The 21,237-nt window shown below is 41.7% G+C and overlaps 1 protein-coding gene across 1 annotated transcript; it reads right to left on the bottom strand.

Annotated features, from left to right (window-relative positions):
* Positions 1 to 6,150: 6,150 nt before the first annotated feature.
* On the bottom strand, positions 6,151 to 10,110 carry LOC135985019 (interferon alpha-inducible protein 27-like protein 2B). The gene is made up of 3 exons (XM_065627939.1): positions 9,963 to 10,110; positions 7,060 to 7,206; positions 6,151 to 6,179 (listed from the first exon to the last, which is right to left on the bottom strand). The coding sequence occupies exons 1-3, from the start codon at positions 10,108 to 10,110 to the stop codon at positions 6,151 to 6,153; spliced, it is 324 nt and encodes a 107-aa protein (XP_065484011.1).
* Positions 10,111 to 21,237: the final 11,127 nt, after the last annotated feature.

Genomic DNA, 21,237 nt, shown 5'->3' with positions numbered 1-21,237 from the left:
TGCTGGGTGGAACAGAGAGGCTGTGGCTGGGAATCTTTGAAAGGAATGCTTCAAAAGCCACAAAAAGTGAGACTGGATCCTGTTAAACAGAACATAGTGTACGATGTTTATTTGAAATTAATGATGCTTGCATGCCTTCAAACTGCATTTTAATGTTTAAACTGCTGCAAATGTAAATTATTAAAATAAAGTGTCCATGAATTATCACCCCAAATTTTCCAAGTTACATTGCTTGAAAATGAGAGGGAAAGAGTACCTAGTATCTAAGTAAAGACTTTCCCCTTCTTGTGTTGAATTTCTTTCAACGTGAGAGAACCTCTTTTTCCTCCTGCTCAGCTGTTGGAAAGATATCTCAAGGAAGGAAACCTTTGAGTGGGATCCAAATGAGGAGCTGGTCTGTGACTGAGATATTTGATGCTCTCTACATGAATACCCACCATGAGTGGATTAGCTCTGGCATTAGGCAGAGAAGATACACCTATGTGACGAGTTTCCTCTCATCTTCCTTACTTTCAGAAGAAGATCTGTCCAGCAACTATTTCTACGTCTCCTTCAGAAAGGTGAAAGAGAAGAGGGCTTTGTTAAGGGTTCCCAGCTTTCTAGAGGAAAAGAGAGACTGGGCTCCTCCCAGAGTCACAGCACTCCTGCTGTGATGAAACCATAACACACGTTAGATGGTGAGACACCATTTCACTGCTGCTATACCTTGGGTCTCTCCTCTGCTTTGTTGGAGGAGTCCTGGGGCAAGGGAGTAGTCTTCATTCCTTGGTTTCCAAGGACAGGGCTACTGATGGGTCCTTTAGTAACACAAGAGGTAAAGAGGAGCCATAGAAAATAAAAGTATTATTGTGTTTTTAAACTTAGATTTTGCCTTACAGTCTCTCCAAGAATTCATGAGAATTTCACAAAATAAGACATGAACAAATCAATAGAGGAAACAGCATCTGAACCACAATGCCGGCATTTATTTTCTCCTTGTGCATTAAATTACCCAATTAAAGTTTCCTGTTGCCTTAGCCTGTTCTAATAAGGCTTGACTGTCACTTATCAGCCTCTAATCTTCTAAATGATGAGCAAGAACTGCAGCTGGATTTACAAGAGCCTTTGGGGCACAATACCAAACTCCCAGAGCACCAAAGATCCATCCTTGGAATTATGCTTATTAGGAGTTCTCATTCATTACCATTTACTTCACACAGATATGCACTAATAACATCAGGTCAGCTTTATTATTTATTACTTAATAAGTACTATTTAAACAGATACACTGCACAACAAACCTCTGTGTGTAACACATTCCTCAAAAAATAAGCTTTTTCTTGCATGAAAATGTCATTTCAGGTACCAATATTCCTTCGAGTCAACTGAGTTTGCTTGCTTTGAAACATTATTTTCCTGAAAGGGTGACCTATAGTTTAAAATGTTCTGGGGTAAGAAAAATGTTTCTGGAGTAACTGAAAGTGATTTTTATGGGCTATGTGCGTGAGTTAAGTAATTAGAATAACAATGTTGGGAAAGAGTTGCGGGTAATGAGCAAATAACAGGGATAAATGTTTTTTAATAGATAATGGTAGTGTCTTCAGAATGATAAATACTTTCCCCTTATGATAAAAAATAAATAGATCTTTTTTACTAAGAGAGCCTTCTTATGAACTATGAGGCCAGTGTGGGGGAGGAATAGATTCATTTAGATAAAATGCTATTAAATTGCCTGTATACTGTCCTGTCAGACAACTATCGACCCCATCCCATGGGAGAAATCGATTTCTGAGCAGAGAGCTCTGTGCTTTCTGCAGCGTAGTGCTTCAGTGCTATTGCTCTGGTAATCACACACGGCTGCATCTTTTCCTTTTTTTCTCTCTCTCTCTCTGTGTCTATTTGTTGTGGAAACATTGATTGAGAGACATGAGGGATTTAGACTGCCCTATTTGTTGTTATTTGACCTTTTCAATTATATTCTGTTAAAAATGTAAATACTTCATTTGCAATAATGTGCATATGAATTTACTTAAGTGGTCTGCGAGTGAGGCTTTCAGCAGGAAGCATTTACCTTTGTTCTCCTGTAGACCTATTGGAGCTGCCTCAGTGAAATGAATTCAAATGCAGCTGAGGATGGTCCCTGTCACAGTAAAGATATCTAGGGTAGTTCTCAATACAGCAAGATTTAAGGACGGGAAAAATAATCCAGAATGCCAGAATCACATAAATGCTGAAAAGTGAGGCGATGCACAATTAAGGATCCTTGCTTTGGTTTGGATTGGTTTTCCTTCTTTTAGGTATAAATACCTTTTGTCAGCTCTCACTAATGACAGTCATTTTTTAACAAGACAAAAGCACTTGAGGTCAAGAAATGCCAACATCAAAGTTGAAACCCAGGTTTAAATCTTTTCCCTCTGCAGGAAAATAAGAAGCAACTTTAACATCATTACAGCTAAAGCAGATGTTTGAACTTCTGCTTGCAGGAGTTTAGGTCCTTGCTGCTCTCTGGCAGCGCACCTTGGCATTTGCAGAGCGGGCAACCTCCAAATGGGAAACAGCCAGGATAGACCTTCTTGCCGTACCTCGTGCCAGTGCTAAGGGCACAGAAGGAAATAAAGATCTGCTGGTAGATCACAGCTACATTTCAGTAGTCACAGGCTGCTGTGTTAGGCCTTGGGAGGAAAGTGTAGGATGGCTTAACTAGAGCTATGTACTAGCCCAGACCTGGTGACCAGCAGACTGCTGAGTCCATCATTGCACACATGCACCGAGGCTATGCCAAATATCCAGAGTTTCATTGCTTCTATTTTTATTATGCTGGATATTCAAAGCTGCAAAAGCGGGATCGTTGGTGATCTCTAAAAATAAATAAAGACAGGATGCAGCTTCTACTTTGCCTTTCACTTGCCCACATCATTTAACCAGTTGTAAACAGACAAAATGCTGTTCAGTCAAAACCACATTGCCTTGTGCTCCCTCCCTCCCGTGTAAAGAGACGGCAGAACTATGATGAAGCAGCCACAAGTGGAGAACATTAATTGTCTTAGAAAAATTTAGCTGTGGTCTTGGCCACGTAGCCAGCTTTCTCTACCTGTACCCCAGTAGCTGTTTGATAAAGCTATTGCAGCCTTTTTTTAGAAGTGACATGAGGTCAGGGAGCGGAACCCGAGCCATCAAAGTGCTCCAACACAGCTCTTGCAGAGGGTGAGACAAGGTGGGAAAGTATCATGGAATCACAGAATGTCCTGAGTTGGAAGGCACCCACAAAGATCATCAAGTCCAACTCATGTTGTTGTGTAGGACAACCCCAAAATTTACTCTGACAGTAACAGGACCCTGCCAATGTCCTGCAGCGGATGTGAGATTGCTGCCATAAACTGAACGGAGGATGACAATGAAACAGTTTTCAAAGTGAGAGGGAAAGGGGATTGCTTAACTGGAGGCTGTTTTGGTGAGGACAGTGGGAAAGCCAGGCCTGTTATAAGCAGGGACAAGCAGAACAGAAGAACCAGACGAAAGTTTTGTCAGAGTACAACCAGCAGCCTCCCCCTCCCTTGCCTCTTCAGGGGCTGGTGGCACTGTTTGACAAATCCTGTTGTTTATATCTGGCCAAACTTTTTGCCTCGTGCTTAATGGTGCCTGGGGCATGTGTGAAAATCATTGTTGCAGAGAGTTGCCTGAGATCTGTGGAGATGCTAGAGGAGACTAGACACAGGCTGGGAGAAAGGCTGAAAATTACATGTAAAACGCCATGTCATATAGCATACCTCACATTTTTCAGACAGATTTGCAGGCTGATTGCTGTCTGTTAGTCCTGAATACTTCTTTGTTTTTCCTCCATAACAGCTTAATTTTTTTTTTTCCTTTTTCATTTCACCTGGTCATGGTGTTCTTCATTCCTTGTCTTTGTTACAGAATACAACAGCAATATTACGATTACCTATTTATGGTTGTGGTAACAATTTAGCAGTAAATAGCCAGCATGCAGGCAATGAGCAGGGAAGCTTTCACATGCATGTCAACATGTAAACTACTACTCAAGTCTAATTAGATGGTGTCTGACCTTAAAAAAATCCCCACAACCTCACATGTGATTATGTTGCTGCATTTCCTTTGCAGTGAACAAAACAGTTTGGGATCCTTAAATATGAAAGATAACATATAAATACAAGCTACTAATATTGTGCAAAGAAATCTCTAAATCTGTAATTGTACAGAATGTCTGGGGAGAGAGAAAACATCCATTTCTGTTGACGTGACAGTGCGTGATTTGCAAAGAGTGTGTCTGTTCTCAGCAGCGGCACTGGGAGGCACTGAGTTCTGCAAAGGGTGTTTCTAGTCCCGTCATCACCACTTTTACACCTAGGTGTCAGTTCAGGAAAGCATATTAATTGGTCAATCTCTAAAGTGGAAAACTCTAAAATATATTCTTATTAAGTATGTGCTCAAGGACCCATTGGAGTAAGTGCAACTTTGCAACAAAGCAAATTATGTTTCAATGTACGGGAAAAAAATCTCAAAAGCTGACTGGACAAAGCCCTGAGCAAACAAGTCGAACATCAAAGTTGACCCTACTCCAAGCAGGAGGTTGCACTAGAGAACTGTCCCCGTTCTCCCCACTCCAAGATCAGTTTGAAACTAAATCTTTCTATGATTTTATTACTTCATCTCCTGCTTACATTTAAGCATTTACCCAAGGTAGTGCCTTGCTAGGAGAACAGTTCCATCCCATGAAATGGAGACTGTTTTTCAATTGCCTTTTAATACTTTGTGTAGCATAGCAAGTGAAGATACCTTTCTTCCCCTCTTCATCATCCTCCATACTAGTACTCCTCCCCTCATCAAATAATTCCGTTTAAGTTTGCTGCAACTGGAGGCAAACACTGATTTCTCATGTCCAAACGGGGACTTTAAATTAATGTGAAAGGGACCTTAGAAACAGTAGGTGGATACAAATATCAGCTGCTTCTCTGAGGTGTGAAATTTCTTGCGACCTGTTCTCATTTACTTATGTGTATTTTTAATTAAGTAGAATTTAATTTGATAGCCCATTAGAAGTGCATCCAAAGTGAACTGCTGGATGCCCCTTATCAAATGTTTCTATGCTTCTCTCTCACAACTGGGTGACGTTTCATACAGACTCACAGCGTTGGGGTTGGAAGAGACCTCTGGAGACCATCTAGTCCAACCCACCTGCTACAGCATTTAGACCTAAGGCAGGTTGCACAGGATCACATCCAGGCAGGTTTTGAATATCTCCAGAGGAGACTCCACAACCTCTCTGGGCAGCCTGTTCCAGTGCTCTGCGACCCTCAAAGAAGTTTCTTCTCATATTTAGATGGAACTTCCTGTGTTGTAGTCTGTGCCCATTGCCCCTAATCCTGTCAATGGGCATCACTGAAAGGAGTCCGGTCTCATCCTCTTTGACATCCGCCTTTGAGATATTTATGAGCATAAGTAAGGTCTGCTCTCAGCCTTCTCTTCTCCAGACTGAACAGACCCATCTCTCAGTCTCTCCTCATAAGAAAGATGCTCCAGTCCCCTAATCATCTTTGTAGCCCACCGCCGAACTCCCTCCAGTAATTCCTTGTCCTTTTTGAACTGGGGAGCCCAGAACTGGACACAGTACTCCAGAAGCAGCCTCACCAGGGAAGAGTAGAGGGGGAGGATAACCTCCCTCAACCTGTTGGTTACACTTTTCCTAATGCACCCCAGGATACCATTGGCCTTTTTGGCCACGTGGGCACATTGTTGACTCAGGGTTAACTTGTCCACCAGTTGCCCAGGTCCTTCTCCACAGTACTATGATGATCACTTTTTGTAAAATAAACCAAGTAAGCTACCTGTAATTGGAGAGTCTAGTGTTGCTAAACCCCAGACTTTTGTAAGACACCCTTGCAGTCCAGAGTACTTCAGCTTCCATTTATCGGCTTGTGTTTGTACGTGCCTGCACTTCAGAGGATGTTTAACCAAGGAAGAAACTGCCCTCCATTCCCATTCCCACTAATTGCATGCAAGAATCCATGATTTTAATGGAAACTTTATTTGTGGATGTGGAAAATGCGTTACTTTTCATGTCAGTGACAGGGAGAGCAAAGAAGAGGAGAAGCTGTCAAATGACTGTGAAGGATGAACTGCTCGCAGAATTTACTTCTGATGTTTTCCTTCTGTTTAGTGTCTTCCTCCTTTACCACCCATCGCTAAGGACAAATACAAAGAAATGTGTGAGAACAACTTAAAGCAATGTTGCAGTACAGGGAAACATACAGAATATATGAGCATTGGTTACAAACGTCCGCAGGTCAGAGACCAAAGGTCTGTGTTACACTTTGAGAGACACTTTTTGAAATTAAGAACTTTAACTCTCCTCCAGTTGTCTACCATATACCAATACTACCATAACAGGCTTCCTTACTAATGCATGCAGGTATAGACTAGGCTTCTTCATCCCTTGGTTTGATTTATCTAGGTATGGACCCCATTAACTTGGCAGGGTGATGAGGAAAACTTGTGCTGATCCCTGCTTTGAGCTGGTAAGTGCAGGTAGATCCCTCTGCTTTTGACCCAACTAATTTCCTTTAAAGGAAAGAAAGATAAGCTCTTTCTAAAAGGCCACAAGAAGTGGATGGATTATTCCTGTCTGTCAGCCTGGTAACTCCATTCTCATGTTTCACTCTTTCCTCCCACTTAAACGGTTACGTATGTTCAAATGTGAAGCCTTTGGTTTGGTCCTGAATTTGCATTTGAAAAAAATTAATGAACTTACACTGTAGTGCTGATGAAAGCATAACCTAAACTTCCACTGGCCTTTTTTTCTGTCACTATGTGTTTCAGGTATCTGTCTCTGCTATTCACCAGTATCTTTGCAAATTTATGGCATAGTTATTTCCACTAATTCCCTAGTTGCAGCTTTCCACCAAGTATAGAGCAACAAACAGGAGAAATGTTGCTTCAAGGACAGTGCAGCTGCTTCTCTTATTTACATCCCTTCATCTAGTAAATGTATACTTGAACTGAAATACTGCTGACCTCTCGGAAGTCATTTGTTATTTCATCTTTATTAAGAGGATTCTCACTTACAGATGGACTGGACAGTGGAAGTTGTGCCGCCCCTGGGAGTTCCACCTCCATGGGATCTGGCCTCCTCGGACATCATCCCGGAGGCACGGGATCCACTGGAGATCCCACTGCTGGTAAAACCTGATGAATGGGTTGAGCCTTTGGCACCTACGACAGTTACAAAAGAGATGTTACTGACTGGAAGGAACCTTACAGGATAATTATAAACTAATATATATAAATATATATATATTTTTTTTTAAAGTCAAGGCTATCAAATGTATCAAAAGACAAGGAGACTGGCGATTACTTGACTTGTTGCATCAGTATACTGCTTTTTAGCTGCCACCTCAGGGAAAGGACATTTGCAGTGTTTTATGGATGTTCCCAGAACACAAAGAAAACCTGCAACACTTGCACGGACTGTTTTTGATAAATTCGGATCTCCCAAACAGTTTCAGCACAGTTAGTCTCTGCTGAAATCCCAGTTTTCTGAGGAGGTGCTTGAGGACTGTGGAATAAATCCCTGGAGGAACTAAGGATTGTTGCAGACCTCACCACTTACTGTTCCAGGTGATAAATATGGTCTTTTCACTTCACTTTCCATAGCATAAACCTATGCATAATAGATACGTGTAGAATTTAAACACAGCAAGCTGTGGTAGCCAGTGGCCTATTTCTATGTATGTCTCCATCTCATTACAAATAAGCCCCGAGCAGTGTGTTCTATTGCAAACTCTTCTCCTCCTGGGAGAGGAGTAAAGTATTAGCAACAACAAATGTTAGTAATAATGCTTAAAGCATTCCTGGAGGATGCTCAAATATTTTGGTGATGAGCTTGTTATAACATCTTCTGTAAAGTGATACTGAACAATACTCATGCTCTGCTGCAGAATCAGACGCTCCTTCGAGCATGTTTGTTCTGGGGGGAGGAAGGGTTACAGTCTGAATGAAAAGGTTAAGAAGATGTGTTTGAAGAGTGAGAGATTTCAGTGAGCACCTGCGGAAATGAAATCAGACCCTTTTAACTCTCAATCAGGCAGAGAATGTGTGGCAAGCTCTCCTGCTGCAGGGAGCCAAAGCTCACACCTGCCTTGGCAATGTTACAGAGTGAGCATTTTTCACATGGATAAAAGCTCTTTTGGAGTATCTTCTGTAGTTATGGCTAAGGTTCCCGTAAGTTGTGCAGGTTTCACCAAAACCATGGGATTTCATAAAAATCCATAGTCCATATAGACATGGAAAGAAAAAAACTAGCCATGGTTAAATGTTCACTTTGCTTCTTTCTTTTCTAAAGATCCTCAGCACATGAAGCAATACAAGTTTTCAGGCTTTTACTTAGAAACTGCAACTCCATGGTCTATAGGCCATCACCACTGAAGAGTTTGCCACTGGTTATGGATGTGCTGTGTACTGCTGTACCACCCTTACATGTAACAGAAGGCAAGATTGTGCAGCTGAATCTGCTCTAGCATATGATTAGATAAAGTTACTGTCACCCTCTGTGTACCAGGATCTCTGCTGCTGATGCAGCACGGTGCCTTTCTGCCCTTCACTCTCCATCCTCCTCCTCTTCTGTCTCACATATTCTTTCTCTCTGCTGCTACCATCCCTTAAGCTCTTTGCTATTGAATATTCAATAAACAGCACCCTAAACTCACTGATCAAACCATACAGAGTGAAAAGTAAAAAACGCCTCACAGGAGTCACATGCACATGCAGTATCACTCTAAATGACCCTTACATCACTTATTCCCTCACCATTCTAGAGAGCCTCACATTATAAGTAATATTGGCATCAACACATATCATATCTTAAAAAAGATAACTTCCTGTCGATCAAGCTTATAACATTTTTTAGTATTAAAAAGTGTCCCAAATCTGGACACTGGTCAGCTCACCTGGCCAACCACTCATTTTATGGCTGGAAGAGCCAGGTTCAGCTCCATTCTTTAGTGGATTTGTAGCTGCTTACTATGAAAGGAGCAGACCAGCAGTTGACCAATATGGCAGAGAGCCCCACCTGTAACCAGCCTGCAGCTCAGCACGCTCCTGACACGTGGGAGATGTGGGTCCAAGAGCCCTAAGGGCTTTGAAACCTTTATGCAAGGTCAGCTTGCTAACAACCGTGCTGTTGGGTAAAGCACGATTACATGGGGCACTCCTTTCTGTGGGGTTACACCTGCTTAGAAGGTGCCTGCTGAATCAGGTCCCACAGGCAGGATTGGCAGGAAGAAAACCTTGTGTGCAAATCTCACAGGATCTGGGGCTAAACAAGAGCCAAGCTGCTTCGAGTCATCAGGTCAGGGGTTGCTCTGTGCATGCAACAGAAAAGCAAGCACCTGCAGGGTTAGCTCATATGAAAACCAGCTATGCCTAGTTTTACTACTAAGATACATGCTGTCGAGGATGTGTATATATTCCCTTCATGAATTCAGCTCTTGGACTGCAACTAATTTCCCTCTGCTATAGCGTTTGCGTAAGGTTTTATGGCTTCTTCCTGTATGGATGTGTGCAAGTAAAGAGCAAGGGAAATCTGGTGCTTTATATGAAATGTAGGTACACAGATCATGTTCTTGCATAAGTGTATTGTTGCTTATTGCTACCATGACTTTCCATATAACTGATGATTCCTAGAAGAATGGAGAGATAGCACAAACTTCAAACGCTGTCCTGAATCTCATGAATATCACATATGTACGTGTACATTCATGTATATGTACATATACAGAAAACACCCTTACTAGCATCCGACTCATAACATGCAGTTAAATATAGGAATCTTTTGTCTTCAGTGCAATACAGGAATGTGTGGGAGAAGAGATTGCTTGGCAAGCTTATTTTCAAGGAGAAAAAAAAAAAAGTTGTTTAGCCCCATGCACTAAACCACAAAACCACACACACACACACAAAATTTCTCATACCCATTTCCTGGAGAGTAGCAGTAGGGCCTCCGGAATGCACACCTCCTCCAGATTCCCTCGCTTCCCGGGACATCATCGATGAAGCAAGTGATCCTCCTGTGATCCCAGAGGAAGTGAAACCGGCCTTGTGGACGTTTCGGTCAGACATTTCTCTTTCTGCTGGTGCGGAGTCCAGTGAAGCATTGCGAGGTGCAGCCAACCTTTTTATACACTGTCCAGCTAGCAGCAAAGAAACGAAACTGCTACCAAAAAAAGAAACGAAACCTGATCCTCCTCCAGGAAATGAAACTGAACTTTATGAACATGCCTTTTTATTGCTGTTTTCAGGTGAGGTTTAGGCAAACTGACTAATTTCCTCTTATGATACTAAACCAAATTATCGGTGTATGAATTGGCAACATATGGCTAAGAACTTTACTTCTTCATTCTTTTGCATCGCACCCTATGGTACAGAATTGCACCTGTAGAAGATAGCTCCTCATTTTAAGAATCAATACAACTCTGAGTGAAGTCAATAGACAAAAAGGCAGCAAAGTGGTGGTCATGCAGAAACTGCAACTCGCGTTGGTTATAGCAGCCAGAGTTCAGCTGTGGTACAGCTACTCCTGAAAAAACTGATTTACAGAGAGCTGGAAATCAGAACTCAATTAACAACGGATGGTTTAAATTCATTTCTTTATGGAAGGAACTGTTAGGGGACCTTGCGTCATACGAGCAGATTGGCATAGCGGCTTTGTTCTTCCTCATGCAAATCCTGCTAAAGCAGAGCTTCCATCTTTAATGAACAGGCCCTTGCAAACAGCACACACTCCTTTATTGCAGTTTTTCTTAGCCAGTAGTTTAAATAAGGCTGTTTAAAAATCCATGGACCTGCTCCCTGAGGAAAAGAGGACTATCTGATTAGGTCACAATATCACAGGGATGGATCTCAGAGTGGGAATATACAGAATAAAAATATAGCATTTTCACAGTTGTATAATATCTATATCTTGTACATGGTGGGTTACAGAACAAAGGATACAAAGTCTGTTCCTTTCTTCGTATATGTGCTTATTTATCTGAGCAGTGGGATATCTGGTTCATGTATCCCTGAGCAGTACTGATCTTTTAACCCTTTTTTTTCATTCATTTTTTCTTTAATTCACATAAGTTAGTTTTCTTGAATTCTAATGTTTTTTATTTTTATTTTCTACTCTCCTTGAGTTAGGGCTTCTGTAATTATTATACATCTTTATCCCCATAATTTCTCAAGTCTCTTATTTATCATTCTGAATTACTTACTTAATGTTATAAAATATCTAAAGTTGCAACAAATGCAAGTAAAATTTCATGTAAGAATAGGACAATTAATGCTATAAGCCCTCTTCAAAGTGACAATAAAACCAAGGGAGCCACTTTCTTTGTACATATTGCTACAGATCCTTCCTTCAAAACTGCTAAAATCTTTTGGTGCTTTGTTAATATAATTAATTTAATATTCCAAACAGCTCATCAGGAAATGGTGGTGAAGTCTGGTAAAGCCACAAGAAATGGAGGCTTCACAACATTGCAGAGACTCTATATGTGATGACCTTTTACTCAATCCTAAACCACAATTCATAATGGATACACATGAAGCTGTTTAACTAAAAATAGTTAAAATTAGATAAAATAAAAGTTTTATTGTAAGCAAAGTGCCTCAAGGCAATTCATGATTGGCAGAGACATCAGTGAATAAGCAAGGAAAGGAGAAATTAATAGTGGTCTCGTAAAAACAGTGTTGCAGAATGAGTCTAATTGACTGAAGTATTTTAATTGTATTCTATTCTTTCAGCTGTATTCTTTTGTTTGAGTAACCTACTTAGCATGAGTAGCCAAACTTGGCATGGGTAGCCTGGCATGCTGGAACTGTAAGCCACGAGCTGTGAACTTTCGCCTAGAAAAGTTGAACTTACCTTGAGCTGCTGCATAGTCATGTGAAAGGAGGCCGTGAGATCTGTGCAAACTGGAAGATAAGGAGGCTACAGCTGCCAGCAGAAGCTGCAAACCATTCTGAGAAGAACAACCAGCAGCCCACCTGGAAGACAGAGAAGGAACCCAATAAGGAACAAGAAGTCCCAAGACTAGAAATGACCATTGTGCCAACTGTCGCATGGACAGCACATGAAGAATGCATGTGGGGGCGGTGGGAACTTGGACTATAAGGGTATAAAGGCCCAGGCTTTCTTCATCCTGAGTCCCTCCCTCTAGAGGCACCCTGCTCAAGCTCTTTTTATGCTGTACCATCCAAATAAATAATTTATTTTTTTAAGCACAGATGTCTCAGACTACCATACGGGAAACCTAGAGTCAAGAACATTTATTTAACAGCAAGGTGAAGAAACCCAGTGTAATAAGGAGAGGGAAGCCACTGAAGGGATTCAAGGAAAGCCTCTGTTTACAAGTGTGCCATGGACCTAGTCGCAAGGAGGTGGCTCTGAAATCTGCTGTGTGTTTGCAATGAGTTGGATGAGGAACGTGTGAGGAAGCACAGATGACATGGTGCTAAAAACAGCTGAGCTCTGCCTCCCTTCATGCTCTTGTTATCATAGTGGTGTGGCAAATGTTAGTTGTGGAGAAGTTCTGACCTGGAAAGGATTTGCTTTTACTTGTTTTCAGCCTAATATGAAAACCTGGGACAATCTCTTGTATGACAATGAATGAAAACAATGTCAATTTCTTGTACCTGTGTCAGGGCTGAGTCCACTAGTAGGTCTTAACAGCCTTGGCCAGTCTTGCTTGGGCCTTCACTCTCTGACTAAGCAATTCTGTAGCTGCACCTGTCAGCAGCTCCATCACAGTTGTACCTCATTGATCCAGACTGAGCTTCAGCCTATCTGCATGGCTTGACTTTGGATCCACCTGATTAGCAAGGATTGACTTGCCCAGCCATCACTAGACTGTGGCTGACCCTGGATATCATGATCTGACCTGAACCTGATTTGGTGACTCATGTTTCTGGCTTGACATTGGACTTGCCTCATCGCTACAATCTTCCCTGATGATTTGGTCTCCTGGTTCAACCTGCCTAGCATCTCTGGATCTGCTGCGCTCGCCTTGCTTGGGATGGTGGGACAAGGGCCTTTCCGTGCCCTGGTAACGTGTGACATGACTGACATCACAGCCTCCAGTTTAAAAAGACCCAATGTCACTGCTGAAGTGGGATTGCAAACAAGAACTCAGTCCCTGAGTCTACAGTTTTCAGAAGTCCTCTCCCTCCATTGGCTCATCCAGAAAGACGTGCTTCTCCTCTTACCTGCCAGCTCTATGTGAGACATTTTCCTACACGGTCCTCTACCTTTTTTTTGCTTTGTTTTACTGGTATTTCTGGTTAGAAAGGGTAGCTTCTAAGATGTTGGCCAAGTGTTGTTGATGTCCAGCTGAGTTTGCAGGGAGGCTGGCACAGAAGCACTAAGGCAGTTGTTAGTCTGTGGACTGCCAAAAATCCAAGCAATGATAATTTAAGAGCTGAACTGATGCAACTTCTGGTTAAAGTATGGAAGGAAAGAGAAAAATCACTCATTTGTATCACCAAGCCTGACATTATAACAATAAATTGGATCTGGGAGACTATCTGTGTAATTTCCCCACTCCAGAAGCTCAAAGTCTGAGGAGATGGGTGGTGTGAGCTGACCTGAAAAGCACCCAGTGGCCCTTCTAAGCCTCAGAGAACAGAGAGTCAAAGCCATGAATACCCAGAGTACAACTGCCTTTATTTTCAGTGTCACTACAATTTCAGTAGCCTTAGGTGCCGAAGCATTTATACATGTAGCTAACGTAGTTTTATGTTTAACTCTCCGAGTTCCAGGTTCAAATGAAATTCTTAAGTGTCAAAAATCATGTGCTGCCTAGACTGTGTGCTCTTTGAAAAGAATTGGAAAACCAGAGGTCTGATTGGAAGTGCTCTGAAAATTTGAGCTGTGGGCACCCCTGCCTTCTTCAGTTTTTTTTTTTTAAGTTGAAAAAAAAAAAGAAAAAGAAAGAAGAAAAAAGGGGGGGGGAAAGGAAAAAAAAAAGAAAAGCAGCAAAAAAAGTATGCTAAGCTGAAAACACCAAACGAACCAACACAACCACATGTGCATGCAACTCTTGTATATTCCACTCAGGAATGACCTCAGTCACTTTTGTCTGTGGATATAAACTACTGTGTCTCTTTGGTATGTTCTGCTTGCAGTCCTCACTAGTGTGCCACGTAGAGATATTTTCCTCATAGTGCAGCTAGGCAGCTGATCACAGACATTAATCTCTGCGTAGCCTGCTTTTGGTAGTCACCTTTTTCATTCCAATAACACATTCATTGAAGTCACTTTTTCATAAACATTTTCCCATAAACCTCTGTTTCAAAAGAGATTATTCAAACAGCTTTTAAACAATTACTCTTTTGAAGGGTCTAATTGAAGGAAATAAACCTGTAGAGAATCTGACTGAACCAAAGATCTTTAGCATCCAAGATTATCTATCTGTCACCCTGTGACCTATTTCCTTCACACTACTTTTTAATTTTTGTAGCAATTATAGTGTATATGGATAATACCTATTAGCATATTTATGGTCATTGCTTCATATTTATTGTCTGCACAACTCATTAATCTTCATCTAGTGTGTGAGGCTGACAGCTCAATCTATTTTGCAATCTCTGGGCAGCAGCCATATCCAAAAAGCTTTTGTTTCCCTGTAAATAAACTGTGTTCAGGACCAGAGGACAATGGTACATCATGCGGTGATTGACACAAGCCATGGCTGCTAATCAAAAGTAGATTTTATTACCAGCTGAGTCAAGTGCATTATGGGGCCATTGTTCTAGTGCTGTCAGGGCAAGAGCATACGTAGTCAGTCACCTTCTCAAGATGTGTTGATTGTTCTCCAAGATTAGACAGAGTTGCCTTATTATCCATCCCAGACAACAAGGCATCTCACCCAAACAGACGCCTTTACAGAAACTGCCTGTACATTGAATTGATTTGAATTGCTAATGCATAATCTGTCCAGCACAGATGTGCAATGAATATTTGGATGTTGTTTTGCATGTCAGTTGAGAAGGCTGAATGATGAGGTGATGATCATTCAGTGATGGGTACTGGACATTTGCCAACAATTGGGTTTGAGCACTTTCTCTGACAGTAATCAGATCAGCTTCCAAAACGCCTTTTCTTCAATTCACTGACAATTTATGTTAGAAGATAATGCAACTCTCTCACAGTTAACACAGTTGGCAGCAATTTGCATTTTTTTCATATAATTAAATTTTTCATTTCACCCAAGAAGAAATGCATACAAGCAGCATATAACTGATATACATATTCCAAGACACTTTCAAAGTAACGCCACTTGAATAAGAGGCCATCTAGATAAGTCAAAAACGTCGAAACCCTCCACAATACAGGTGGCACTAGTTTTATTAGTTATAAAGCTACATTTGCTGTGAAAAATTAAAGACCTCGTTATTAAGCTGTGTTAGGTAAGCTCTCCAAAAAAAGCAATTAAGGTAATAAGCACTTAACATATGACCGTGGTCATGCTTAGAGAAGTTCAGCAAACACAATGTTCAGGTTTGAAGATTGTCAGTCTCTGTCAGGATTGACTTAGTATAAAATAAGAACAGAAATGAACCCCGCAAGACTGATATTATGACATCAAGGGACTGATACAAGCTCACACAGTGACAACCCATGATTCACGTGAATGTGAAAGAGGTCTTTATGGAGTCTTAATCATAGAATCATACAAAAGTTTAGGTTGGAGATCATCTGATCCAGCCAGGGACTTACCCTGTTACTTGCTCAGAGACTCACTTGGTTGAGCTTTGAGTATCTCCAAGGATGGAGATTCTACATCCTCTCTGGACAACTTGCTCCAGTATTTAACCACCGTTATAGTGATTTTTTTCTTTGTATATCTATTCAGAATTTTGCAACTTATGTCTCTCATCTGTTGTCCTTTCCCTGTGCACCTCTGAGGAGATTCTCTGTCTTCTTTATACACCTCATTATTTCAGATCTAAAAAGCACAGCTAAAACCCTACCTTTAGGACACAAGTAGCTGAAGAGCTACTGATAGCTTAGAAAATCAGGAGCTCATGGGAACAATTTACATTCTAACTTTATTTAGGTATGTGTCTAGTGTATCTGTAATCATATAGCAAAACATTTTCCCCCAGAAGAAAAATAATAATGCTTCTCAAGAACTTCTAGAACTCTTTTTAGAATATACATTAATAAATGCAGGTTTGTTATCTGTCTTTCTAAGGCAAAGATGAGTACTCGTGAGTGCGTGGCAGAGGGAAGAATCACTTTCTTTAACTTGCCCATCTTCCCACAAGTGAAATTTACTATAGCTAGGAAAAGGGTGAGAAGTGATTGAGTTAGACGTTTTACAATCAAAGTCTGAAAGGAGTTTACAGGTAAGTCTCATTTTTTCCATATGTCACCCTTATTCAGGGTTAGGCTAAGTGACTCTCATTTGGATTTTTATTACCATTTTCATCTGTCAAAAGCAACACATTATTATCCCTGCATTACAGAGGAAACATCACACTGGTGGTATTTTGGAGGAAGAAAATTCCAATGTTGAATGCTTTAATTTTGTGTGCTGTTAAAAAGAGAACTGTAGACGTGAAACATCTGTACACACTGCATACTCATAAGAACAGATGAAATTCCATTGATTCTCCAGCTAGAAATCCAGAAAAAAAAGCCTTTGAACAAGTGGCATGAAAAGACCAAGTTTAGACCTTGAATGGAGTTAGATGGCAAAATCTTACTAGATGTGCACTTCACACATCTGACTTTCAGCCTGTACTCAGAGCTTCCCCCGGTTGGATCCTACCCCACACTGGCACTTTTGCTTTTGACCTTAATATTATGTTTGTGAGCACAGTCAGTCTTGATGCGGTATTAATAGTTTATGCCAGGACTTTGCTCTATAATGCAAGCACATCAGATGAGGCCCTGTTCGAAGCAGACTCTGCAAAAGAGGGAGCAGTCCTGCCTAGAGTGTAGTATCTCAGGCTCAAAAGATTCACTCATGTCAGACTCAGCCCTTCGAGAGCAACACCATAGGAACCAGGGCTAGAACAACCCCTCAGCCACGGAGTCATGTTCCCATTTGCTCTCTGTCTCCGAGGGAATCTTCCTTATTTCATTTGGCTTTCTGCTCATCCTTTAATTTCCCATCCTGAGCTTTTAAGGAACTGAAATGAAAGCCTGGGCATCATTCTCAAGGCTGTTAGTTTCTGCTGCAAGGAGAGTGGTACTTAAAAGATGTCATGGAATAGCTGGTTCTTAATGTTCTTAGTGAAGTAATTTTTTATCCCAAGACATTTAACACAAGCCATTATTCCTGCACTGAAGGATTCTTTCCTTAGGGCTAAAAGTCTTATTTTCCAAGGTATGGAAAGTTACTTCAGCTGACAAATAAATGTCAGTGACACAGTCTTTTACTTTTTGAGCCTGAAAATGGAGGTGAAGGTAAAGAAGAACTGTTCCCTTATACATTATTCTGTTAAAGAAACACATAGATAAGTGGTAAAACTGTGTCAGCTGCTGAGTAAAAGTTCCATATGATCTTGAGGTTGCACTCTTCCCATGTACAGTTACATTAACAAAACCCCACAATACAAGAACACGGACTATTCCAGACTGTTGGAAGGAAAAGAGTACTAATCAGTTCACAGTCTTCAAGAACAGATGTATAGATATGAGGAAAATTTTTAAGTCTTTCCGGAACCTAGGAAGCAGATTCATAAAAGCAATAGACTGAATATATAAGTCACTAATTGGCTCTACCTCTCCCTTAAGAGAATATGAGATTTTTTTTTTCTGGAAGAAATGTGGTGAAAACAAAGACAAAAGGTGAAGAAATGGAATTAATGGTCAAAGTGCTATTTTTTAACACCACTGACCTCCCACTGCTCTCCCACTGCTATTCAAATCTAAGAGCAATTGCTGTCTTAATAAAGCCATTTCAAAACACACCATCCACAAACATAAGTAAGGATATATAAGCATAGGAACCTTTTTTAGTTCATGAGTGTCACATGGATAAGCTCGTTGCATAGCGTGTGCTCCAGGGTAAGTGCTGAGCAAGTTCAAAACATCTCAGGTCCCTCAGGTCAGCTGCTCCCTGAGCCAGGGAACCTGACCCAGCAGACGCTCCTCGGGCAGGCCTGGTGGGTCCAGTTCCACATGGAAGCAGCTGGAAGAAAATGAGGCTGTGATGCCTCCCATCTGCAGCTGGAGTCAGAGGACATGGCTCTTGTGGCCTCTGCTCTGTGGCTTGTCAGCTCTCTTCCTCATCTCCCATAGTGCAGCTTCCGTGTCCAAGGTGTGCACTCTAATCATGTGTGTCCGTGATCAGTGTTGCAGTGTCCAAGGGGCTGAAATCAAGCCCTGTTTTCAGAAATGAAAGGGCAAGTCTCGTCAGAAGATGAAAGCTGAGCACAGCGAACTCAAAACATATGGACCTCTCCTTGCCTGTAAGTTGAAGGTGATATTATTTTCCTATTCCCAGGAGATTATTTAGGCCACATATATTATGCTACTCAGGTATTAGGTAATAAGCATAGCATAAACATTTAATGTAGATAAAGATGTTTCAAATGCTAACACAGGTTAGTATCTATGAAAACATAAGTGCTGGAAGTGCCTTTATAAGTGCTTTGAAAAGCTACTAATGATGAAGTGGCTTATGTGTTACATGAGCAAGGGGGCTGAAGACCAGGTGGCCTGATTTACTTTTCAGCTTCAGCTGCAAGATGTGTGGATAGGTTTCAGGCCATGCTTACAAAGGACTGAGAAGTTTCCTTGGAGGAACAGCAAGAGTGGTTCTTTTAGAATCTTCTGGGCCCTAACAGCCTGTTGCAATGAGGAGAAACCTCTTATTTTATGTTTCTTGGTAAGTTTTCACATCTGAAGGATTTGGCATTAGTCTTTTCTGTCTTGAGAATGCAGGCTATGTGTTTATATGACTTAAGCTGTTATGCTGGAGACTGAGTGCTGCCCGATTGAAGGTGGTGAGTCTGCTTGCTGTCATTGTTACAAATAAATGCAATACAGCACCTGAGATATTGTAAAGGGTAGACAATTATAGCAGCACGAGTAAGGATGAAGTATAATGAGAAAAGCACAGAGTGAAAGCCCTCCCTGGAAAGACCACATAGCATGTCCTCTTGTCATCCATATGTGAGCATGTGAAAGACAAGAGAGCAATCAGCAGTACTCAGCATGGATTTACCATGGGCACATCGTGTGTGGCCAACCTGACTGCCCTCTGTGTCAAAATGCCTGGTATCCCAAGTGCTGTGGAAGCTTTCGTAACAGAAAGAAAATAAAATATGTCAGAAAAGGCTGTTTGTAAAGAAGTTTGCAACTGTAAACAGAAAAAAATGACTTACCTCTCCAGTATTTAGGGAAACATGTCTGTCCGTGGAGGCTGGACATTGGTACATGCCTTGAAGCAACAGTGCCTTCAGCAACTGGGTAACTTCCCTCAAAACAGAGGTGCCTGTAAACTTCTGAACATCACATATTTATGACAACAGAATGCAAGACCTGCAAAAAGGTTCATCAAGCAGATCTGAATCCTTGTGGCTAGTTCGTAAATAGAAGAGAAAGTGCTTCTCTATTTATAATGCTTAAGCTGCTGGGCGAGACACAGTGGAAGACTTAAATTAAATGTCAACTCATGAGGTACTAACAATAAATAATGGAGAGATTTCTATTGCCTTTGGTGGCTGCAGATAAGCCACTGGATAAACTGTTTACTGCAGGTAGGTTGTGCAGTCCTACATGGATCATTCTGTCCTAGATGGATCATCTATGTGTTGTGTTACTTGGATGAGAGAGCAGACTGATATGAACCTGTGCTGCACACATCTCAGGGCCATTATGATCCTGAGTCCTGTCTGTACCTGTAAAATAGTTAGGAATATACCAAAGCTTCAACATCAATCTTCTCTCATTTCTTTTGCTCATGCAACACAGACCTGTCTAGTGTACTAACCTTCCCTACTTGCCTGCACCAAGTGCAAGTTGTGGTGGTGGCAGCATGCTCTGCAGATGCATGTGCTTTTTGCAGGATGTCTAGTAGGAAAGGATGCTGGTCCATGATCCAGCAGGGTATTAGCAGACAGAGAGGGGATATAAGATGATTTAGAGACAGTGGTGTGAGCTATTCACAGTGCCCATGATGTCTTACCACAGAAACTAACTGCTATTCTGTCGCCTGGGGGACACTAACACTTTCAATATTGGGCTACCCTTCTGCATCAAGGCACTGAGTCTGCTTGACCCTCTGGGATACGTAGCCACAACCAGAGGGTGTTCATGGGGTCTCAATGAGGCCCTGAACTTCTGCCTGGCAGAACATAAGACTTATCTTCAACTTGTTTACTGCAAGAGCAAGCTGAATGCCGACAAGCCTTACAACATCCTTACGTGTGCAAACTGTTGTGCCCCCTGCAGTTTCTGCAAAGCCTTGGGGAAACTCTTTCACTGGATTTGGTGATTATTCCACCCACTCCCAAGCCTGGAACTAGTAGCAGAGACTGCTGCAGGTACAGCTCATCCATATGTACAATCCCAAGGGGTCATACATCTGGAAAGAAGCACGTGAGAGTGTTCCAGGAGGAAATCCATGCAGGAGCAAAGAGAGGTTCATTAGCAAAAGAGTTGCCAGACTTTCTGTCCAGCTTGCCATTTGTGCACATCTCCTGAGCCTGCTCTGGTAGAACAAATGGACAGGCTCACCCCATCTCATTCTGTTGTCCTGAGACATTCCACTCCTTGGTAAATCAAATAATTCATGCTGGAGCCTGTCCTGAGGAAGGCTGTGCCTGGTTTGGGGTAGCTGTATGAGCATCATTAGACATGTGGAGAAACCTTTCTTGGTAAAGGGTGACTGAGCAGAAGGCAACTTTCACCTTCATACAAGGAGCAGGGCATGGACAGAGGAAAAGACACAACATGGATGCTTGTGTAACACATTGATTCCCAAGAAATAAAAACTGCAGTCCTTACAGATCATGTTGGTTCTGGTTTCTGACACTGTCTCCTCCCCTCCCTCAAACCACACTAAGTTTGCAGACCTAATGTGTGCCATAGCAGGCATGAGGTCTTAGAGCAGGGGGATGAGAGCTGTCAGGAGACACTACCCATGGCCACAGCTGCAGGCACAGTGAGTGGCTAGGAGGAAGCCACTCTGTGGTGTGGTTTGTCCCTATGTAGCAGCATCAGGTGGACACTATTCTGGAAAAAAATAG

The sequence above is a fragment of the Caloenas nicobarica genome, chromosome 2 (genome assembly GCF_036013445.1).
Source record: "Caloenas nicobarica isolate bCalNic1 chromosome 2, bCalNic1.hap1, whole genome shotgun sequence".
Classification (NCBI taxonomy): Eukaryota; Metazoa; Chordata; class Aves; order Columbiformes; family Columbidae; genus Caloenas; species Caloenas nicobarica.
Note: the sequence above shows the minus strand (reverse complement) of the source record. Positions and strands in the feature narration are given on the sequence as shown.